At 40.0% G+C, this 24278-nt stretch overlaps 1 protein-coding gene across 7 annotated transcripts in view; it reads left to right on the plus strand.

The window, feature by feature from the left end:
- ANK3 (ankyrin 3) overlaps positions 1-24278 on the plus strand; it is a 326326-nt gene that overhangs the window by 268571 nt on the left and 33477 nt on the right. For 5 of the 7 annotated variants that reach the window (XM_055308770.1, XM_055308772.1, XM_055308769.1 and 2 more), the window contains 8 exons: positions 1829-2040; positions 3458-3665; positions 4718-4814; positions 5481-5709; positions 6447-6572; positions 7339-7461; positions 8981-9062; positions 21743-21817. In XM_055308770.1, the coding sequence (XP_055164745.1) occupies positions 1829-2040; positions 3458-3665; positions 4718-4814; positions 5481-5709; positions 6447-6572; positions 7339-7461; positions 8981-9062; positions 21743-21817 (1152 nt within the window). Of the gene's footprint in view, positions 1-1828; positions 2041-3457; positions 3666-4717; positions 4815-5480; positions 5710-6446; positions 6573-7338; positions 7462-7896; positions 7924-8980; positions 9063-13300; positions 19778-21742; positions 21818-24278 lie in introns of all 7 variants that reach the window. The other 2 variants (XM_055308774.1, XM_055308776.1) reach the window with 2 other exon arrangements.

Raw genomic sequence — 24278 nt, forward strand, 5'->3', positions numbered from 1 at the left:
GTAAACCCAAAGGTAGTACTTACTGCCCACTGTCTTCTAACCTTCTCACCTCCAACCCCATCTCCCATCCCTCTGAAGTGACCAGTTGTTTTTTTTTTTTTTGAAGTGACCAGTTGTTAATGGCTAGGATGTTTCTTCCACAAACTTCTCTTATAAAAGTATACAAACATGCAGATTACATTTTTTCCTAAAAAGAATCACTTTATATGCTTTATATCAATCCATCACTACCAGCTTGGCTCCCTCCTTCCCTTGAATCTCTCACCTACTGTCTCTCCCCAACCCCTCCACCCCCATTCTCTCTCTCTCTCTCTTTTTTTTTTTTTTTAAGATTTTATTTATTCATGAGAGACGGAGAGACAGAGAGGGACTTGATTCCGGATCTCCAGGATCAGGCCCTGGGCTGAAGGCAGAGCTAAACCATTGAGCCACCTGGGCTGCCCTGCCCCCATTCTCTTGATTGTTTTATGGCAACATTTTAATTTTTTTAAGTAGTTAAGTCTCTTGTCCAGCAGTAATTTGTATTTATATATAATAAAATGTAGTGATTTAGCTCTGTTCTGCCAAACAGATTTTCAGTTATGTCAATGCCATTCTAAATATGCCCTCTTTCCCCCACTGATTTGAAGTTTAAATATATGACTTTCATTTAAATACATTATATGTAATATATAAAAGTAGACGTCACATATATAGCATATATATGTATATACATATATAAATTTAAATCTATTTCTTGTTCTCTGTTCTTATCCCCCTGACCTACTTTTCTAATTATATATGTAAATGTACATATATATCTTATATTTTATATGTCTCTCCATATAACTTTTATTATGATACTTCTAGATAAGTTTTAAAATCTTATAAAATACATTCTCTTTCAAAAACCTATTTTTCCAAAATATGCTGGGCTCGTCTCAAATATTTATTACTTCATATGATTTCAAATATCATCTATTTCAGCTAAACCTACCAGTATTATGCATAAAATCTGGCTTTTGAAAGAAAACCCATCTGGCTGCACTGTAGGGGATGAGTTGGAGAAGGAAGAGGCGAGTGACAGGGAGATGGGTAGAAGGTGACTCAGTGATCCAGGCAAGCCAAATGAGGGCTTGAACAGGGGGTGGCAGGAGGACAAGCCATTGCCACAGTGGAATCAGCTGGACTTCGACCTTTAGAGATGAAGTACCAACGAAAATGAGTCAAACTATTAGACAGGAGGACTAGACAAACTATAAACCCTTTACCAGAGTTAGGACAAGGGGAGAGAAGTAAGTTTGGAAATGGACGGAAGGGAAGATGTGTCCAGTTGTGGACAGGTTGAGTTTGATGCATGAGAGCTATCGGTAGGTAACAGAAATTGGTGATGACAATATTAATCATTTGGGATATTTAAAAATATCTTAAAGAGGTTTTTTCAAATAAAGTTCTAGAGCCTTTGAGACATACACACTTTCTTATGAGGCCTGTTTTTTTCTGATTCATTCCTACTTTGGCAGTTTGAGGGCAGATTATTGTAAACAGTCACAGAATGAAATATCTCTTCTTAAAGAGTAGAGCTCTGTGCATATGAGGTAAAATTTTAGTTTTTGAAAATGTCCCTCTTCAGTAGAAATATTTTTCTACAAATACTTTGTATATGAATAGCTTTATAATATCTTTACATTATTTTTAAAGTCACTATCCCTTTCTCTCCATCATAGAAATTCTCTTTAGACTACTAGATAGAAGTAATTTTACCTATCAAAATTACACATCAGTTTATCTTAAAGTATTATGTCAATAGGCTTATTCTTATGTTTTTTTCATTCATTTGTCTTTTCAGAACTTGACAGCCCAGAAGAGCTAGGGAAAAAGCGCATCTGCAGGATTATCACAAAGGACTTCCCCCAGTATTTTGCAGTGGTTTCAAGGATTAAGCAAGAAAGCAACCAGATTGGTCCTGAAGGTGGAATTCTGAGCAGCACCACTGTACCCCTCGTCCAGGCTTCTTTCCCAGAGGGTGCTTTAACCAAAAGAATTCGAGTTGGCCTCCAGGTAATGTTTGCAAAATGTTGTTTCTTTGGTACATGTACAGAGTGTGTGAGGATGCTTCACTTAGAAAACAGTCGATGTAATTCATCCTAATGACAGTGCTAATCAAAGCACTAGGCCATTTTAGGGAATCATCAACCTATTTCAAATGAAAAGCATGAAGTATAAAGTGAACTTGGTGGCTTATTAAATAAGATATGTATTTTAGGGTTTTTCTTTTAAAAGTATTTCTTGGTTTCTGATGAAAGATGGTTTTGTTAATCATAGGTTACTGGTCTTGGTATGTGGAATGACAAGAGCAGCAGAGAGCAAATACACCATTAAAGAAACAAACCATATTTGACTTGGTTTATAATGTACCATTTCATAAAAATCCGTAATAGGGAAACATGCAAGCTTTCAGATTTTGATTTAAGTAGATCATAAATACCAGGTTTTATCCAAACCAGTTGGAATTTGTTTTATTTGGAAGGCTAACTGAAAATCTTGGCAAGAGTCATCTTTCTTATATTTATTTGTTTCAGTTAGACCTATTGAAAAAGGAAAATAATAAGGGCAGTAATTTAATTTGTGTCAATTAATATAGTAATTAATAATTTAATGGCAGTTTCATGTTCTTCTCATGAGGTTTTTTTTAGAGTCAACTGCTCTAAGTGCTGGAAAGGCCTTCAGTAACCACTTGAGCTAAGGAGATGGCCTTATATTTCAGCGACATGAAATTCCCTTCAGTTGCCTCCCATATTGAGTATTTTACCAAATAGCAAAGAAGCCAAAAGGAAGACCTTAGGTTTGGTAGTCTAGAATAGAAATCTTGTTACTTAACTCTGAAAATTTTTACCTGGGCACAAATTGCCTATGCAATTTACTGGATGTTCTGCATGGGTTTAAAATATACTAGACATGGGACTTCTGGGTGGCTCAGTCAGTTAAGCATCTGCCTTCAGCTCAGGTCATGATCCCAGGGCACTGGGATCCAGCCCCACGTCCTTGGGCACCCTGCTCAGTAGGGAGCCTGTTTCTCACTCTCCCTCAACAGCTCCCCCTGCTTGAGTGGGCTCTCTCTCAAATACATAAATAATACCTTTAAATATAAATATACTACACTCAATATTTGCTGACCTTTACTTTGGATTAGACTGAAAGTCTTCTCCACTGTGAGATCTGATTCCCTGTCAGAGGCTCACATCGTCCATATTCTGTTGAAGAAATAAACCAACTAGTTTCTGCTACAGTGTTAGGTTGTTTTGTTTCCTTTTTTGCATTTTCCTGAAATAGTGAAAAAGGATTAAGAAGAAAAACTTTGGCAGGGCGGGGGGGGGGGGGGGTGTCTGTTTTTGGTTTTTCCTGCCTCACTTAAAAAGTCATTTCCCAATGAGAGAAAAACGTTAACGTCCATCTAAGGTCCTCTCCCTGTCTTTAGGCTCAGCCTGTTCCAGATGAAATTGTGAAAAAGATCCTTGGAAACAAAGCCACCTTTAGCCCAATCGTCACTGTGGAACCGAGAAGAAGGAAGTTCCATAAACCTATCACAATGAGCATTCCGGTGCCCCCGCCCTCCGGTGAAGGGGGAGTCAACGGGTACCAGGGGGACAGCACGCCCAATCTGCGCCTGCTCTGCAGCATTACAGGTGTGGTTAACTCATTGCTGTACTTGCTATTGGTGCTACTAGCACTTGCAGTGATTCTGTATGAAGATATGAAGCCTTTGAAACAGCCATGCTAACTTCATAAGAGTAGAAATCAAACAAACAAGCATTTTACTTGTCCCTTGTCCATCAGCTCACCTGTATTATCCCTGCACCTTTCTTTAAGATGCTGAGATCATGACTCATTTAAAATTCACTGTTATCATTTTCCCTGCTATTAGTGTGGTATTAATAATAATGCTCTTTTAAGATTATTGAGATAGTATTGAATCTACTAGAGCATCTAGGTAATTTCTCGGGGACCTAGACAGAGATGGTGGACCTAGCAACACCCTTAGACTACAGAAAATTGGACGACTTTGGAGAAAACAGAGCCCCCACAGAGTAGAGGGCTGAGTGGGGACTCAGTTCCTAAGTATAATCCACTAGGTTAAATCTGCAGGGTTAGGAGAATGCATTTTGTGATAAGCACCTGGAATCCAGAGCGCAGTTCATTTGATCAACCGAATAGGATTTTTCACAGAAAGTCCTAGGTTAACATAGGTTATTTGTTTTTATGAGTAGTTTTAATGGAGGATTCCTTTTTTTGCCCTGGAAAATTAAATGACAAAATTAATTAAATTAAATTACAAAATCAGCTGTTTCTTAACTTTCTTGATAGTTCTTGTCCTTTAAAAAAATATGCATAACATAGGAAGTTTATTGTCTCTGAACAACAAATCTCTGCACTTATAAATTGCACTCACAAAATGCACTTCAGAGCCTGTGGTTGCCCCACATTTAAACCATTCATTAGTAGCCAGATAAACAAAAAGTAATTTTTAAAAAAATATAATATTTTACAAGGAGATCTCTGTAAGGCAGTAAAGGCACAGAAGGAGAGGAGAGAGGAGAACCACCTTTAGTGCCTGCCATTAATTGAACATGCTCAAGTTTCTAGTTCCCGGCTGCAAAGGAAGAGCGAGTTGATGATGAAGATTTTACAAGGAGCATCTCTCATGATAATGTCAACGTATCTGCCCTTGTTTTCTCAGGGGGCACCTCGCCTGCTCAGTGGGAAGACATCACTGGAACTACTCCCCTGACATTCATCAAGGATTGTGTCTCTTTTACAACCAATGTTTCAGCCAGGTATGGAAAGAAAGGATTCCAAAAAGCCCTAAGGAATTAGTTTATCTTTTGGAAAGTGAAAGTTTTTGTGCTCAATACTAGTATGATTATTTTTTTTTTTAATTTTTATGGTGCAGTTGGGCTGAACTCAGAAATTTAAAATGGAGTGGCACAAGTCATCCAGTTCTCTTGAGCAAGGGGCTATATGGTGCTAGATCTGCTTCTTCTAGTTCTTAACAACCTATAAATGTTGATTGTTAAGGAGATCTGGCCCCATTTACTAAAGGAGGACAGCCATTTGTCTTCAATTGTTATGCTTTCAAAGAAAAAATACTGATAGAATTCCCATTTCTCTCCTTTTTCTTCCATAAAATGCTTGCTCCTGTCCAATGTAAAGTGAGAGATTAAACTCTTAAGCAGGACTAGAAAGGAAGGCTAATCATGGCTAAGTATAAGGGCAAGGGGACAGAATCTTATGGGAAGGAGAAGAGAGAAAAAAATCCTTAGCATTTCTTCAGCAAAATTATAACAAATAATAAACGTAGGCATTCTGTAAACATCTTTGCTGTTTCTTTAAATGAACGCGGCAATGTTTGGGTGTAGTACCCTTATATGCTCTGATTTTTTAAGATTTGGCTTTTAAATCACCTCACTTTCATAATTCTGTTTTGTTTTTGTTTTTCTCAGATTTTGGCTTGCAGACTGCCATCAAGTTTTAGAAACTGTGGGGTTAGCCACACAACTGTACAGAGAATTAATATGTGTTCCATATATGGCCAAGTTTGTTGTTTTTGCCAAAATGAATGATCCTGTAGAATCCTCCCTGCGCTGTTTCTGCATGACAGATGACAAAGTGGACAAAACTTTAGAACAGCAAGAGAACTTTGAGGAAGTTGCAAGAAGCAAAGATATTGAGGTACCTTGTTAACGACAAGTCCGTCCCATTACATTCCCCAGATATGGGGTTTTATTTTGAGGTGGTAAAAGCACTCACTGGAAGTATCGAGCACATTCTTGATTTCAGCTTTTGATTTAGATTTTTAATATAGATTTATTCTCAAATTATTTTATGTGTCTTCAAGGCTATCTTGATTAAAATATAGTCCTAATGCATCTCCATCATGGTCTGCATTCTCTGTGGTGACTTGAGTTGTCTTATTTTTATGGTCACTCTCTTTAACACATTATCATGATTTTCCTTTTGCAAACCCAGTGAAAGTATCTGAGTTTAAAAAAAAAAAAAAAACCTTTCAAAGTCTGTATGAAGAAGTGATGTCAGCACTTTCTCAAACATGTCTGAAGTTGCTAGAATAGAACTGGATGCATAATTCTGTCTCGTACATGTGCATGATTCGTTTTCCAATCACAGTTGTTGAATTATGAGCCAACAGAATTATTTTTGTGGCAAATAACACCATAGAATTTCCTAATAAGGAGACAAATGTGACATAGAAATATGTCAATCTTTTAATATTATGTGACTTAAAAATCTCAAAATTCTGGGCAACGTGTGGGGACTCCTCTCACTCACTCCTGAGAGCTTTCTCTGTATCTTTACTTAATAAACTTCTATCCCTTTACAAAAAAAAAAAAATCTCAAAATTCTTTCAACCTAAATTAACATTAAATTATGTATTTCTTTTACTCTAAAAGGTTCTGGAAGGAAAACCTATTTATGTTGATTGTTATGGAAATCTGGCCCCACTTACCAAAGGAGGACAGCAACTTGTTTTTAACTTTTATGCTTTCAAAGAAAATAGACTGCCATTTTCCATCAAGGTAAATCATCAACAGAGACTCTGAATTTTTTTTTAAACGCTCTTAGAGAATAAAAGAGAAAGTCTAATGATTTATTGCATTTGAAATATCCCACCAAACTTGAATTCAGAGGAATAAGGTCAGATTTTGTCCTACGTCTCCCCGAGTGTACTTTTGAGCTGGGAAAGCTTTATAATTAGTAAAAAAGAGTCTTTACCTTTGAAACATCTAAATGATCATTTATGTTCAAGCAAAGGTTCATAGGACCAAACAATCTAGAATAATAATAAATGCATCATATCTGATTAATGCTCAGTAATCAAATAATAGATGAAATCCAAAGTCACTATTTAAGTTCCATCTTCATTACTGATGGAGCCCAAGGGCATTCTGGAGAGACCGGCTTCTTCCTCAGAGAACAGAAGAGCATGGGATGGCTGTTTAGTGTTATTATTATTTGCTGTTACTATTATTGCTAAAAGTAAGGCCTTAGGAAAAAGAAATTGTTGGATAGGAAGAAAATGCATATAACCCAGACTTTATAACATATTGCCAGGGTAAATCAAGCAGACGTAGCAGTGTTGGGTCTCATCTAGGAATCAGGCACTCTACATCCTACTGAGTTCATAGGTGTCCACCGTGGTTGATCTATAATAGTTACCGTCATCTCTTCCCTTTACTTTGCCTGCCTCTTGAAGGGCTCCGTAACATAAACATGTTTAACTCTTGTACAGACTGGAATCCTCAGAAAAGTTTCTATAACTGTCAACCACCTAAATTCTTCTAGATTAGAGACACCAGCCAAGAGCCCTGTGGTCGTCTGTCTTTTCTGAAAGAACCAAAGACAACAAAAGGACTGCCTCAAACAGCTGTTTGCAACTTAAATATCACTCTGCCAGCGCATAAAAAGGTATCTTTTAATACTGTTTATTGTAACTTTCTTCCCCTGGTCTTGAAGAAGTGGGCCCTTGGTATGCAATTAAGGAATGCTTTGTAACATGATTAAAGTTCTTGATACTCAAGTTTTATTAGTCTCTTTGTGTAGATTAAGTCTTGTTACTGTGGTGTCACATTCTTATGGTTTGTATGATGGAGTCCTCTGTATATTGCTTCTGCTTCTGCTGGTAGCTCATAGATTTTTATGCTTCCGAATAACGTCACACATTGATTTGCCATGGATGTACAGTTCTTGATATTTTGTGTTGGCTTCTTTTGATTTGCTTTGCTTTCTTGATTCAGCTTGCATTTTGTGCTCCCTACTCAGTCCTTTTCATATCCTGATATTCTTTTCCCTGCTGTCCATTATAATATTCCTTGTCTCTGCAATGCATCTTGGAACCAAAAGGAGACAGAGTCAGATCAAGATGATGAGGTAATATGAACACTTCTGCTTTTACTCTATCAAAGGTAGAACAGAAATTAAATCTGTAGAAAAGAAGTTGCAGAGGGCTAACATGTGGGAAACGTATTATATATTTGCAGATCGTAGCCTAAGTGAGGTAAAGGGTATAAATTTTTCTTAAAGAATGGTTTACTCTTCCTCCATGTATATATAAGAATACTTCAGGGCATTCAGTAATATAATCCAGCTCATGTTTTAAAAAGAGGAACTAATGTTCTTTCGACATTTTAAAGTGCGTAGCTTGGCATGTATAAAAATACATTTGTTCATACTTTCACCTAGTATCCACTCTGTGTGACATTTAAATCAAGATCATGAGTAACATGAAATTTTATTGTATAAATCAGGTTGTTTTATGTCATACAAAATATGTGTTCCATGGCTACTGTTAGCTATTTAGTATTCTATGTAAAGAAAATCATCTTGGCCATTTTTAAGGGTATAGTGGTTCTGTGTGGCTTTGAATGAATTTTTCCTTACAAAGGCATCTCCTAGTATTTCTCCAAGTTATAAGATAATTGGATTTTTAAAACTCACACCTCAGTACGAATAAATAGAATCCTTATTTCTAATAAAACCATTAACCCTTTTTTTAACTACACCTATACTTTATTCCTTTTAACACATAGAAACAACAGCAGTAATTGGAATGATACACCCTGTGCCCTTTCTCCTTGAATGTACTCACATAGAGTGACTGTACATTGTGATATATGTGCTTTCAATACGAATGAATTTGGGGAGATTTATTGCTCAGCATCAGTAGTCTCTGTATCGCTCGTCTTGTATTTGTAGTTCCCTGTAGTCTGCTGTGTTGGTGCTCTTACATTGGCTAAATGATGGTGATTTGGTTGAGACATTGGGATGGGGTTGTAGACTCACAATAGGAAGTTAACATTTTCATGAGGAAAATCCACCAGAAGAAAAATAAATGAAGTATCCACATGCCATCCTACAAAATGTTTCAAAACCATGAAAATATCACAAGAAACTTGTACATAGTCTCTTTTTTCTTTTTCCTTTTCAGGCCGAGAAAGCAGATAGACGACAGAGCTTTGCATCTTTAGCTTTACGTAAGCGCTACAGCTACTTGACTGAGCCTGGAATGAGTGAGTTTTCTAACACATTTACTAATCTATGTGGACTTTTATAAGAAGAGGCATTTTTTCTATACAAACTGAATTTGGGGGTCATTTGAAAACCCAATGGCAAAAGAAAAATTGCCTGCAATGAAATCTAAATGATACTTTGTACATAGTTGACGATATGAAGTACAAACACCCTTAGATCATAACTTCAAAACCGTTTTTTTTTAAATTACCTCTTTTTTAAGTTAGAAACATCTACTCATTACTTGTCTTTAAAAACCCTGTTATCACTGTGACTGTTAACTATGCTAGGAGATAACATACCAATGTTGCTTTAAATCTATGCTCAAAAGAGAAAATATTTATTTTTATATATGTAGGATGGTAGAATGATAAAGTAACTTTGATTGTCATCTCATTTTTTCTTAATATAGGTAGATCATTATATCTTAGTCCTGATTCTCCTTCTTCCCAGTTTGCAAGAATTAGATTTTCCTACCATCTTGAGGTAGCACTTCTATACTGATTCCTTATTTCCTCCTTCCTCTCTCCCCACCCTCACCCCCACCCCCACCCCGGCCCTATATTTAACACCAGTTCCAAGGCTAGTCTTCACTAGACTGGCTAAGTCCTTTCCTTCTCTCAGTGATTGTTTTGGTTCATCGTTAGCTGGCTTGCAAGTATCAAGGTATAAATCCACTCAGTCATGTTCCTTCATCATCCTTTCCCATTCCTTCAGCCCTCCAGAGAATCCCTCCACCAACAGGAGCTAAGAATGCTGAGAGCAGCACTGTGTTTGGCCCATTGGAAGAGGATTTTTTTACAAAAATTATTGTTAAGTTAGCAAACAATTTCTAGCTGTTTTCCTCTACTCAGTTAACTTGCGTTCAGGGAAGATTGGAAATTTACCAGTAAGAGCCCCAACTTTGGCTCTATCAGAAAGAGCCACCTTTCCTGAATTCTTGTTTCTGTGGGCTGAGATAGCATATTAAATGTGCAGCAGGAAGACTCCACTACTTAGCTTAGATGGTCTCAGCATAATCTTCTGGAGTCTAGCTCCTTGACTACTAGGGAAGCTTTTATATTCAGACACAAAATGGAGAGCATGAGGGAAATGAAATGCTACCACACTCATGAATATTCTTCTGGATCTCAGTTTTTTCCTCTAGCATAAATGTCTAAATCCTTCCAAAACCAGAAGGGCTAAGATTAACTCCTATTATGCTACAAAGCAGGGACAGTATATGTATATAACTAGGTAGTTTTTCAAAACAACTAAATTTCCTGGGCAGAAGTTTTCTTTGGAATACTGATTTTGGCCCAGAGCTAAGACTCTCAGGGGGTAGGTCATGGGGACTCCTTTTTTTTTTTTTAAAAAAAAAGATTTTATTTATTCATGAAACACACAGGGAGAGAGAGAGGCAGAAACATAGGCAGAGGGAGAAACAGGCTCCACGCTGGAAGCTTGATGTGGGACTCGATCCCAGGACTCCAGGATCATGCCCTGGGCCAAAGGCAGATGCTCAACTGTGTCCCAAGGTTGGGACTCCTAAATAATATTCTTAAGAGTTAGGCTCCGTGGCCAGCTCTTTTAGGTCCAAGTACCCCTGGCAGGTGAACTCCCATATGATTCTGGTCCCTAAAGTATTTGAGGGTTATATGAGTTTAAGGTGAGGTCTGCGCTAAGTCAAGTAAATTTTTCCCACTTGTGAAAGTATTGTTATTTTTTAGTTAGCTTCTGTTATGGTATAATAGGTGGCTTATCTTCCTTGACTTTTGATAGAAGGAAGAGGGTACTTTTCTCTATTTTATGAAAGGAAGCATAATGGTGGTAAACAGAGGAATGGAAAGGACTAAGATGGGACTGTTAAGAAAACTAAGGAAAGGCCGTGGCACCTGAATTGGTCTTAGAACTCCAAGTAATGCAGCTTTTCCCTCAGTACCCTGTCCTTTCAAATAAGACCTCCTCCCCACCCCCACCCCCAAAATAAAGAAAGAGTCTGGTATAGAGCCTGACATCCAGAACCTCCCAGAAATTTTCTTTGTTATAAAGGGCATCTCAAAGTATGTGTCATTAAAGCACACAATGTGTAACCGATCAGTAAATTGGCTGCTTCATGAGAAGTATAAAACCATACAATGTGGTTCAGAAGAACTTCTTTGCTTGATAGAGCCAGCCTTCAGTGGTGAAGGAGAGATTCTTTGCCAGTTTCTGGTAGTTATAAAAATAAATTCTCTTGAGACATTGGACTGAGCCCAAGTCACTAAATTGAAGGAATCCCCAAACCTTCCATTTGCAGTGTGGTGTTTCCAAGAGTTAAGCAATGTAATATTGAGAATTATGACTAGGAGGGGTAACTAATGGGTGAGTTTTTCCTCAGTTCTTCCATATTTCTTTAGAATAATATGTAAGCTTAGAAGAGGACATGTTCTGAATGTTTGAATTTAAATGTACACTAGGAATGAAAATCTTCACCCTTGTGGGAGTAGCTGCTAATCCAAGGACTGGATTATAGCAATGGCCCGGGCACAGCATGAAGAGGAGCATAAAAGATGAAGCAGATTCTCATTTCCTCTTCGCGTGTCACTATTATTCTGCACCAGTGCTTTCTGGGAGTGAAACTGTACTCAACTTTGACATAGACCATTAGCCCTTGACAGGCATTCCAAATCTCTGTGACCAACTCGGTTTGTTTGGTAGAGCTGGAAAAGTAGAGAGGACCAAGTGTGTCTCCCCTGGCGAGTGTGCTTACCTCATTTGTGTGTTTCTTGTCCGATTGCCAGATAAATGCTGGTATTAAATCCATCTTTCCTAATGGTAGATCTGCCTCATGGCTGCTCCAGTGTTTGGGGTATCTATGAGTCCCATGAACATTCTGAGGAGGCACCAGAATTGGCACCTTTCCCTGGATAAAAACGTATACAGATATATACTGAATCCCACTGTAGATACTTAAATACGGGTGTTAAAAATATGACTGTGCTTTTTTAGATTTCCCCATGATACCTTTTGAGAATTAAAAGTATGATAATTGTGAAAACATATCCAAAATAAACCTTGTGCTTCTATCCATAATGAAGATGACTCCAGATGTGGACATATTGAGTTGCAGAATGTGTTTTTAATATGCAGTATTAAATATTTTCCTAAAATCTCAAAAGGTACCAAGATTTTGCATCTCATGGAAAAAGTGTACTCTTCTTTCTAAATGCTCTTGTGAAAGTATTTTTAAAAGTTTATATATTGTGCATAACACAGCATAAAAATTGTATTACTTCATTGGCTTGTTTGCCATGATATATTGCGCATGATAAGATGTTTTCAGTTGCTTTGCTTGCTTATGGTAACCATGACCCATATTTTCTGCTTTTTTTCCCCCTTTGTGTGTATGTACACATGCATTTTTAAATCATTTCATATTACACTTTCTTTTTCCTCACCAAAAGGAATATGCTGCATGGAAAAAATAAATGCAAACATTCCTTTTCTTTGTTTTTTTCTTTTAAAGTTCTGACTCAGAAAATTTCTTGCTCTTATTGGCTTTTTATGGGTGTGAAGCATAACCGAATTGTGCATGGAAGGTACAGATTTAAAATCCAGTGGCTTCACAGTTTGCACATCAGTTGCCTGTCATATAAAAGTTATCTTGGATTCTGCATGAAAAAGGCTTGAGTAGTTTTCTAAAAAAAGAGTTCTAGATATTTAATGTATAGTGACACACATCGATATGGTTCTAAGTAGGTGCAATCTGTATCACCGAAAGGCTCAAGGATAGGAAACGTTAGAAATTGCTAAAATGAAAGTTATATGGTTGCACAAAATGAACTTGTACCTATACAGGCAAAGCAGAATGGCTGCTGATATTTCAAAACCAGCACATAAGAAAGTCAATAGGAAGTAAGGGAACGGTTTTCCATTGTGGTTATTTTTCTCATCATTAATTCTTTCCTCATGTTTTCTGTTTCTCATTGTTGGCCTATTTGGTTGCGATGTGCTTTTTCTGTCTTTCATTTCACATTGCTCTGTTTTTTGTTTGTTTGTTTATTTTTAACTTTGGATTAGTTATGTCTGTGGATTTTTTTTTCCTCTTTTACTTAATTGTTCCTTTGGCCTCTTCCATTCTAAATCATGCAAACAATTGTACTTGCTTTTGTAATATTTCAAAGTTTACTGACCAATTTTTTTCTCTGGTCTCTCTGTTTCTCAACCATTTTTGTTGATTTTTGTGTTTGATTTCATTTTCAAATTTAAGAAACAGTTGAACGGAGTGCAGGAGCAACAAGATCCCTCCCCACCACTTACTCATACAAGCCATTCTTTTCTACAAGACCATACCAGTCCTGGACAACAGCTCCGATTACAGTGCCTGGGCCAGCCAAGTCAGGCTTCACTTCCTTATCAAGCTCTTCCTCTAATACACCATCAGCTTCTCCGTTAAAGTCCATATGGTCTGTTTCGACTCCTTCTCCAATCAAATCCACGTTAGGCGCGTCAACTACATCTTCAGTTAAATCCATTAGTGATGTGGCATCTCCAATTAGATCCTTTCGGACAATTTCTTCACCGATAAAAACAGTGGTGTCACAATCTCCATACAATATCCAAGTTTCCTCTGGTACCCTGGTTAGAGCTCCCACCGTCCCAGAGGCCTCGCCTTTAAAAGGGCTGGCGTCCAATTCTACATTTTCCTCCCGCACCTCTCCAGTGACTACGGCAGGTTCTCTTTTGGAGAGGTCGTCCATTACTATGACACCCCCTGCCTCCCCCAAGTCAAACATTCATATGTATTCCTCAAGTTTGCCATTTAAGTCGATTATTACATCAGCAGCACCGCTCATATCTTCACCTCTAAAGTCAGTGCTGTCTCCAGCCAAATCAGCAGTTGATGTCATTTCATCGGCGAAAGTCACCATGGCCTCTTCTCTCTCATCACCAGTGAAACAGATACCTGGACACGCAGAGGTAGCATTAGTCAACGGATCAATTTCCCCCCTGAAATATCCGTCATCTTCAACTTTAATTAATGGATGCAAAGCCACTGCCACGTTACAGGAAAAAATTTCTACCGCTACAAACTCTGTGAGCTCTGTGGTTAACGCAGCCACTGACACAGTTGAGAAAGTGCTTTCTACCACGACAGCAATGCCATTTTCCCCACTCAGGTCATATGTTTCTCCAACACCATCAGCTTTTCAGTCCCTAAGAACTCCTCCCGCAAGTGCACTCTATACATCCCTTGGGTCGTCAATATCTGCAACTACCTCATCTGTAACGTCATCGATAATAACAGTGCCAGTATACTCTGTAGTCAATGTTTTGCCCGAACCAGCATTAAAGAAACTTCCAGACTCTAGTTCACTTACAAAATCAGCAGCAGCCTTGCTGTCACCCGTTAAAACATTGACTACGGAGACACGCCCTCAGTCCCATGTCAGTCGAACTTCATCTCCACTTAAGTCGTCTTTGTTCCTTGCACCCTCTGCCCTTAAGCTGTCTACACCATCTTCTTTATCTTCCAGTCAGGAGATATTAAAAGACGTGGCTGAAATGAAGGAGGACCTAATGCGGATGACTGCAATACTACAAACAGACGTGCCTGAGGAGAAGCCATTCCAACCTAACCTCCCAAAAGAGGGGAGGATAGACGATGAAGAACCTTTCAAAATTGTTGAGAAAGTAAAGGAAGACTTAGTGAAAGTGAGTGAAATCCTTAAGAAAGATGTGTGTGTAGATAACAAAGGACCACCCAAATCACCAAAGAGTGACAAAGGACTCTCTCCCGAAGACGACTGGATAGAATTCAGTTCAGAAGAAATAAGAGAAGCCAGACAACAAGCCACAGTGAGCCATTCTCCATCTCTGCCCGAGAGAGTGCAAGTGAAAGCAAAAGCCGCCTCCGAGAAGGATTATAACTTGACCAAAGTCATTGATTACTTAACAAACGATATTGGAAGTAGTTCACTGACAAATCTAAAGTATAAGTTTGAGGACGCAAAGAAAGATGGTGAAGAGAGACAGAAAAGGATTTTAAAGCCCGCGATCGCCTTGCAGGAACACAAACTCAAAATGCCTCCAGCCTCCATGAGGCCTTCGACCTCTGAGAAAGAGTTGTGTAAGATGGCTGATTCCTTTTTTGGAACAGACACAATTTTAGAGTCTCCGGATGACTTTTCTCAACATGACCAAGACAAAAGCCCCTTGTCTGACAGTGGCTTTGAAACGAGAAGCGAGAAGACACCTTCAGCCCCACAGAGCGCTGAAAGCACTGGTCCTAAGCCACTCTTTCATGAAGTCCCCATCCCTCCCGTCATCACAGAAACGAGAACTGAAGTGGTGCATGTTATCAGGAGCTATGAGCCCTCAGCTGGAGACGCTCCCCCGGGCCAACCGGAGGAGCCTGTGTCACCCAAACCTTCACCTACTTTTACAGAATTGGAACCCAAGCCCACTGCCTCTAGTATTAAGGATAAAGTTAAAGCATTTCAAATGAAAGCCAATGGTGAAGACGACGACCACAGCCGAGTCTTGAGCAAAGGCATGCGTGTTAAAGAAGAGACGCACATCACCACAACCACCAGAATGGTCTATCATTCTCCACCGGGCAGCGAAGGCGCCTCTGAGAGAATCGAGGAAACCATGTCAGTCCATGACATCATGAAGGCCTTTCAGTCCGGGCGGGACCCTTCCAAAGAACTGGCGGGGCTGTTTGAGCATAAGTCGGCAGTGCCTCCAGACGTTCACAAGTCTGCTGCTGAAACTGCAGCCCAACATGCAGAGAAGGACAACCAAATGAAACCCAAACTGGAGCGTGTAATAGAAGTCCACATCGAAAAAGGTAACCAAGCTGAGCCCACTGAAGTCATTATTAGAGAAACCAAAAAGCATCCAGAAAAGGAAATGTATGTATATCAGAAAGACTTATCCCGGGGAGATATTAACCTAAAAGATTTTCTGCCAGAAAAACACGATGCTTTTCCTTGTCCAGAGGAACAGGGTCAGCAAGAAGAAGAGGAACTTACTGCTGAAGAGTCACTGCCTTCTTATCTGGAGTCTTCCAGAGTAAACACTCCTGTGTCCCAAGAAGAAGACAGTCGCCCTAGTTCTGCTCAACTCATATCTGATGACTCTTATAAAACGTTGAAGCTTTTAAGTCAGCACTCAATAGAATACCATGACGATGAGTTGTCAGAACTAAGAGGGGAGTCTTACAGGTTTGCTGAGAAAATGCTTCTGTCAGAAAAGCTAGATGTGTCTCACTCTGATACCGAGGAATCAGTTACAGACCATGCAGGAACCCCTAGCTCAGAGTTACAGGGGTCTGATAAGCGGCCCAGAGAAAAAGTAGTCACTGCCCCCAAAAAAGAAATTCTCTCCAAAATCTATAAAGATGTGTCTGAAAATGGTGTAGGTAAAGTGTCTAAAGATGAGCATTTTGATAAAGTGACAGTGTTGCACTATTCTGGCGATGTTAGTAGTCCAAAGCATGCCATGTGGATGCGCTTTGCTGAGGACAGATTAGACAGAGGTAGAGAGAAGTTGATATATGAAGATAGGGTGGACAGGACTGTGAAGGAAGCTGAAGAAAAACTGACTCAAGTGTCACAGTTTTTTCGTGACAAAACCGAAAAGCTAAATGACGAACTGCAGTCCCCAGAGAAAAAGCCACGCCCTCGAAATGGCAAAGAATACTCTTCTCAGAGCTCTACCACTAGCAGCCCCGAGAAGGTCCTGCTGACAGAACTGTTGGCATCCAATGATGAGTGGGTTAAGGCGAGGCAACACGGCCATGACGGACAAGGCTTCCCCAAAGCCGATGAGAAAGCATCCAGTCTGCCCAGCAGCCCGGAGAAGAAGGTGCTCTCCCCTCAGCCCGAGGACAGCAAGTCCCCAGAGGAAGCCAGAGAAAGCATCTCGCAGAGCAAGGCACCAGAAGGGCCCCAGTCCGGGTTTCAGCTCAAACAATCTAAGCTCAGTTCCATTAGATTGAAATTTGAACAAGGCGCACAGGCAAAAAGTAAGGACGTGTCTCAAGAAGACAGAAAGCTGGAGGGCCAGTCAAGAATCCCAATTAAAAAAATCCAGGAGAGCAAGCTGCCTGTGTACCAGGTTTTTGCTAGAGAAAAGCAGCAGAAGGCCGTAGACCTCTCAGACGAAAGCGCGTCTGTGCGAAACGATGTGATGGTGCTAAAGGCTAAGGACGAGCCTGCGCAGAGCAACGAGATTCTTGTAAATGATTCTGGTCCTGAGGATGTGAAAGCACAGAGGACTGAAATGTCAAGTAAAGCAGTGCCTGACTATTTTTCTGAGCAACAGGCTAAAGACTTGGCGTGTCATGTAACCTCAGAGTTAGCTACTAAGGGACCATGGGACAAAAAGGTCTTTAGAACGTGGGAAAGTGCTGGAGCCACTAACAATAAGTCGCAGAAAGAAAAACTTTCGCATGTACTTGTTCATGATGTAAGAGAGAATCACATTGGTCACCCTGAGAGTAAGATTGTTGATCAAAGGAATGAGTTTATGTCTGTGACTGAGAGAGAACACAAGTTGTTAACGAATGGCTCTCTCTCAGAGATTAAGGAAATGACTGTAAAATCTCCCTCCAAAAAGGTCTTATATAGGGAATATGTCGTGAAAGAAGGGGAACGGCCGGGTGGATCTCTTGAACAACCTCCCAGGAGAAGCGAGGGCTCTGCGGTGTCGCACATCCCGGTCAGAGCTGCGGACGGAAGGAGAGTGCTGCCTTCTGACGTCCCCGACGGCTTCTGCGAACAGTCGACCTTCCCCCCGCATGAACTATCACAAAAGTTACCCCAGTCGAGTATGAGTAAAGAGACGGTCGAGACGCAGCACTTTAATTCTATAGAAGATGAAAAAGTTACTTATTCAGAAATCAGCAAAGTTTCCAAACGTCAGAGTTACGTAGGCTTATGCCCTCCTCTCGATGAAACCGAAACCTCTCCCACCAAATCTCCTGATTCCTTAGAGTTTAGCCCAGGAAAGGAATCCCCCTCTAGTGATGTGTTCGAGCACAGTCCCCTTGATGGCTTGGAAAGAGTTGCTCCACTAGCCCAGACAGAGGGAGGGAAAGACATAAAAACCTTACCCGTGTATGTCAGCTTTGTACAGGTGGGGAAGCAATATGAAAAGGAGATACAACAAGGAAGTGTAAAAAAGATCATAAGTCAGGAGTGTAAGACAGTACAAGAGACCAGGGGCACCTTTTATACAACTAGACAGCAAAAGCAGCCTCCTTCTCCCCAAGGTAGCCCAGAAGATGACACTCTAGAGCAAGTTTCCTTTCTAGACAGCTCTGGGAAAAGCCCCTTGACCCCAGAAACACCCAGTTCAGAGGAAGTGAGTTATGAATTTACGTCTAAGACGCCAGACTCGCTCATAGCTTTTATACCAGGCAAACCCAGCCCAATTCCCGAGGTTTCTGAGGAATCTGAGGAGGAGGACCAGGCCAAGTCAGCCTCCTTGAAGCAGACTACCGTGGAGGAAGCAGCCGTTGAGCGGGAAACGCCTACCGATGTGAGCAAAGACTCTAGCCAAAGACCCAAAAGTAATAGAGTTGCCTACATCGAATTTCCCCCTCCTCCACCACTGGATGCAGACCAGATGGAGCCAGATAAGAAACATCATTATCTCCCTGAAAGAGAGGTTGACATGATTGAAGTCAGTCTGCAAGACGAGCATGACAAGTACCAGCTGGCCGAACCGGTCATCAGAGTGCAGCCGCCTTCCCCAGTTCCTCCCGGGGCCGACGTCAGTGATTCGAGTGATGATGAATCGATCTATCAGCCTGTCCCAGTTAAAAAATATACCTTCAAGTTAAAGGAAGTAGATGATGAGCAAAAGGAAATGACAAAATCCAAAGCTCCTGCTGACAAGCCTTCCAACCAGAAAGACTTGGACAGTAACGAATCTGGAAAAGATAATGAATTTGGCCTTGGCCTCGATTCACCTCAGAACGAAACTGCCCAGAATGGGAACAATGACCAGTCCATCACTGAGTGCTCCATCGCCACCACGGCCGAGTTTTCTCATGACACGGATGCCACAGAGATCGACTCTCTGGATGGCTACGACCTGCAGGATGAGGATGATGGCTTGACAGAGAGTGATTCTAAACTCCCAAGTCAAACCATGGAGATTAAGAAAGATGTCTGGAACACGGAGGGCATCCTGAAGCCTGCTGATCGCTCCTTTAGCCAAAGTAAACTTGAAGTTATCGAGGAGGAGGGAAGGATGGGACCAGACGAAGACAAGCCACCTTCTAAAATTTCCTCATCTGAAAAGACTCCTGATAAGACTGATCAGAAATCGGGGGCCCAGTTTTTCACACTAGAAGGCAGACATCCTGACAGATCAGTGTTTCCAGATACATACTTCAGTTACAAAGTAGATGAAGAATTTGCCACTCCTTTCAAAACCGTAGCTACCAAAGGTCTAGATTTCGATCCTTGGTCTAATAACCGAGGGGATGATGAAGTTTTTGATGGTAAATCACGGGAAGATGAAACTAAGCCATTTGGTCTGGCTGTGGAAGACCGCTCTCCAGCAACAACCCCTGATACAACGCCAGCCAGAACGCCAACTGATGAAAGTACCCCAACTAGTGAGCCTAACCCCTTCCCATTTCATGAAGGGAAAATGTTTGAGATGACTCGCAGTGGTGCAATTGACATGAGCAAGAGGGATTTTGTTGAAGAGAGGCTCCAATTTTTCCAGATTGGTGAGCATACTTCTGAAGGGAAGTCAGGGGACCAGGGGGAAGGGGATAAAAGTATGGTCACTGCCACACCACAGCCACAGTCAGGGGACACCACTGTAGAAACTAATCTAGAGAGAAATGTAGAGGCACCTCCAGTCGAACCTAACCCCAGCATCCCGACCAGCGGAGAGTGTCAGGAAGGCACATCCAGTAGTGGCTCCCTGGAGAAATCGGCAGCAGCCACTAGCGCCTCTAAAGTTGACCCCAAGTTGCGCACGCCTATAAAAATGGGAATTTCTGCATCCACCATGACCATGAAGAAAGAAGGCTCTGGAGAAGTGACAGATAAGATAGAAGCTGTGATGACCAGTTGTCAGGGGCTAGAGAATGAAACCATAACAATGATTTCAAATACAGCCAATAGCCACACAGGCACTAGGCCCCAAGAAAAACATGATTTCCAGAAAGATAACTTTAATAACAACAACAATTTGGATTCTTCCACCATACAGACAGATAACATTACAAGTAATGTAGTTGTGACAGAACATTCTGCACCCACTTGTACCACAGAGAAAGCTAATCCAGTGAAAATCTCGTCAGGAAAAAAGACAGGGGTACTGCAAGGACACTGTGTAAGAGATAAGCAGAAAGTTCTTGGAGAACAGCAAAAGACCAAGGAATCGATAGGGATTAGGCGAAAATCCAAACTTCCCATAAAGGCCACCTCACCAAAAGATATCTACCCACCAAGTCATATGCCAAACACGAAAGTGAGTAAAACGAAGCAGGTCAGTCAATCTGAGAAAACCAAAACCCTTGTTGCTTCTTCATGTGTAGACGTAAAGTCCAGAATTCCAGTAAAAGACACACACAGGGATAACGTAGTTAGAAAGGCATGTGCCACACAAAAGCCAGGGCAACCAGAGAAAGGCAAGGCCAAACAGCTTCCATCCAAATTGCCAGTAAAGGTAAGATCCACCTGTGTCACCACCACCACCACCACCACCACCGCCACCACCACTACCACCACCACCACCGCCACAGTAACAGTTAGGAAGAGTCAGCTTAAGGAAGTATGTAAACATTCCATTGAATATTTTAAGGGAATTAGTGGTGAGACCCTAAAGCTTGTGGACCGCCTCTCGGAAGAAGACAGAAAAATGCAGTCCGAGTTGTCCGATGAGGAAGACAGTACCTCAAGAAACACGTCGTTGTCCGAGACTTCCCGGGGTGGCCAGCCTTCAGTTACAACGAAGTCTGCTAGAGATAAGAAAACAGAGGCAGCACCTTTAAAATCAAAGAGTGAAAAGGCCGGCAGTGAGAGAAGGAGCAGTAGGAGGACTGGTGAGGATGAAGGCAGTCAGGTCTCTCGAGCACTCTTTGCTCACATCCTGGAGAACGAGCGTAGTTCGTAAACACCTTCCGGCGCGTAGACCGTAGTGCATGAACTGTCGTGATTGCCTGTCGAGTGACCTAACCGTAGTTTCTCATTCTGTCATTGTCATCCGTGTGTGCTGTCTCTACACTCTTCTTTCTCCCTTTTAACCAAACGACACGGTAGACAGCTAGGGAAGCATGCCGAAGATGTTGGTGTCTTTCAAGATGAGCAGCTCGTGGTTTTATTTTTATTTTTTTAATGTACTAATGATTCTGTCAAAGTAGAAGCACAGATGTTGGAATCCCATCCTGGTGTTTTCACCGACACAATGATTCTGTAACCGTTGTCCAGTAGCTAGCTCGTCAGCATGTTTGATTCCATCACATCGAGCATCCATGTAGTCTCACATTTGGCTGGCGCAGGTGACAATCAAGTGAGCCGTGTGAAAAGAGAAGTGTTCATGTAGGTGACTAGGACACATTTAAGTGTACAGTGTTAGCATTAGTCTCTCTGTAAAATCTGAGTACTGCTAAAAAAAAAAAAACAATTTTCCAGTATCGTGTCTTTCTTGATGATTATTTTAATTAAGAAATTGTAAATCGTAGGTCCACAGAGTCCATGTGAACGGACAGATATCAGGATGGCAATAGTAGCCGATCACCTGGGACTTAGTTGGACAGGTAAGTGTATACACTCCGGAGTGAAACAAATACAATTTCTTAATTTCTTTCTCTTACTCACAAGGGGTTCATTATATTTAAAAAAAAAAAAAAAAAAAAAAAAAAACAGAAACAAGCAACAAGTGGAAAACAAAACAAAACACTTTTTATCACCCCCACAGTTCTATCTACCCAGAGATAATTATCGATAATACCTTTCTCACATACTGCCTTTTTCAAAGCTTTTTCAGTGCATATACATTAAACAAGAGAAATTTAAATCTTAAATATAGACACTTTCTTCACACTGCCATTTCTGGTAATATTAGATAACATTTTACCTAGTAACAAACTTATTTATCTGGGGTAAAGGAAAACATAGTTAAGGCTTATGACTTTTAAATAATCCAAAATTTTATCAATTTTAAACATGGTGTATGCCCTTGAGGCAGCTCTCCTAGGCATCAGTTCAATTAACCCATGCCTCTGTTCCACAACTTTTAATCATTCATAAGTCATCTTCATAGTTTTTATGATACACACAGATGACCTGTACATTTATTTACCTGGTACTTTTCTTTAAGTGGACTCACTTCTATGTCCAGAGATTTATTGAAAAAGAGATCTTATATCACTTTGCTAAAGGAAAACAAGGATCATTTTCAATAACTACATAAACAAGAAAATGAGAAGTTGAACATTTGAATTACAATTTTTTAAGTAGGATGCACATATATAAATCTATTCAGTTTATAAAAGTCATTGAGTTCAGTGAGAGGAATGAAACCGTTTATGATCTGTGTGTAGAAAAGGAATATTTATTTAGTTTGATTTCACCTCAGTACAGATGAAGATAAGATTCTGTATCCGTTGGAAAGTTCTACTTGTAGATCTGATGTTAACTGGGCCTGCAATATCCTACCCCACATGAATTAGAGAAATTTAAGTTTTATAGTTTGAGTGCATATTTTTAACTCACAACCAAAAAAAACCACAATAGCTTAAAATATAAATGTTAATCATTATCATATCTAAGTCATCTTGCATACCCTCAGCAATATTCTATACTCAGGGAAGTGATTATCTCTGCTATTAAAAGGAAGAATATGAAACCAGATAATGGCAAACAAGGTCAGCTACATTTTCTTCCTTTAAAAATCCTATGTCCTTGCCCTCACCCCCAAATTATTAAACTTTCCTACCTCCTTCCACCAAGCCCCTGCTCTCAGGCACACTGCTAATGACCAGGAGCTGGTGGCACCCTGAAAAGACAGGTGGTTTGAGTAATCCTTAGCAGCTTGTTGAGAGTTAATAACAATTTGTTATGTATAAATATCTGTTAACATAAAATTAATAATAATTATATGTTTTTTTGGATGTTGTGATCTGAAAATATACCGGAGCATATGTTGATTTGAGGTATTGTATGCCCATACTGTTAGATTATTTGCCTTAGACAAATCCAGTCCTTAGTCTGTCAGAGTAAATTTGGGGGGGGAAGATGTGACATAAAGCCATAAAACTGTAATTCTTAGTGACAGTGTGTCTTTACTCTTCACTGGATCACTAGACAAAGGATACAGTTGGATCATAAGGGCTTGTCGGATAGTAAGGAGTGTTGTTTCTTAAAGCCCAGAGGAATGAGGAACCTAAAAGAAATTTAACTCTTGTAATTTGAATTACTATATGCTCAGTGAAGATCTACTAAAATGATCATTTAGTAGGGCAAATTTTAATTCTGTCCCTAAGAACCACTGTTAACATCTTAATGTATTTTGATTTTTGTATAAAAAGCTTTAACATTATATACATAATGTAATTTTTTGCTTTATTTGTTATAACCTAGTTTCCACAAAATTGCATATTCTGTGATCTTGGTTTTAATGGAAAAAAACATCCAGCACGCATACTATATAATGGTATTTTTCTAACTTTGGGTTATAATGTACTTGTGAGTCATGAAGTCAATATATACTTTGGTTTTGTTTTTAATAGAATAGTATGGGGGAAATGTCTGCGTAATATGAGTATTAATGCTGAGTTTTGCTTCTTGGAGATCTGGTTTCATTTATATAAACATCGCGCTATACAACGTATATCTAACTGTAGGCCATGATCAAAACAGTTCACAAGCCACTGCATTAACTCAGTTAACTCTTCTTTTGTTCAGCGCTTGGATTGTTTTCAGTTTTTTAGTAGTACAGCCTGAGATAAACATTCATGTGTGTAAATCATTGTGCCCAACCCAATGTATCATCATGATAGATTTCTAGACATGAAATCTCTTGATCAAGGCATCTGAAGTTTTTTGAGCCTCCGAAAGCATTTCACTAAATCCTAGAAATATTTAAGCGTGGTAGAATCTTGACCAACTCCTTTTCCATGGGAGAATTTTTTCCCTTTTATTCCTGTAATCGCTTAAAGTAATACATACCTGAGGAAGTTTTTCAACTACACAAGAAATAGACAGTGAAAAGTCAGG

This window comes from Nyctereutes procyonoides, unplaced genomic scaffold, assembly GCF_905146905.1.
Source record: "Nyctereutes procyonoides isolate TBG_1078 unplaced genomic scaffold, NYPRO_anot_genome, whole genome shotgun sequence".
Taxonomy (NCBI): Eukaryota; Metazoa; Chordata; class Mammalia; order Carnivora; family Canidae; genus Nyctereutes; species Nyctereutes procyonoides.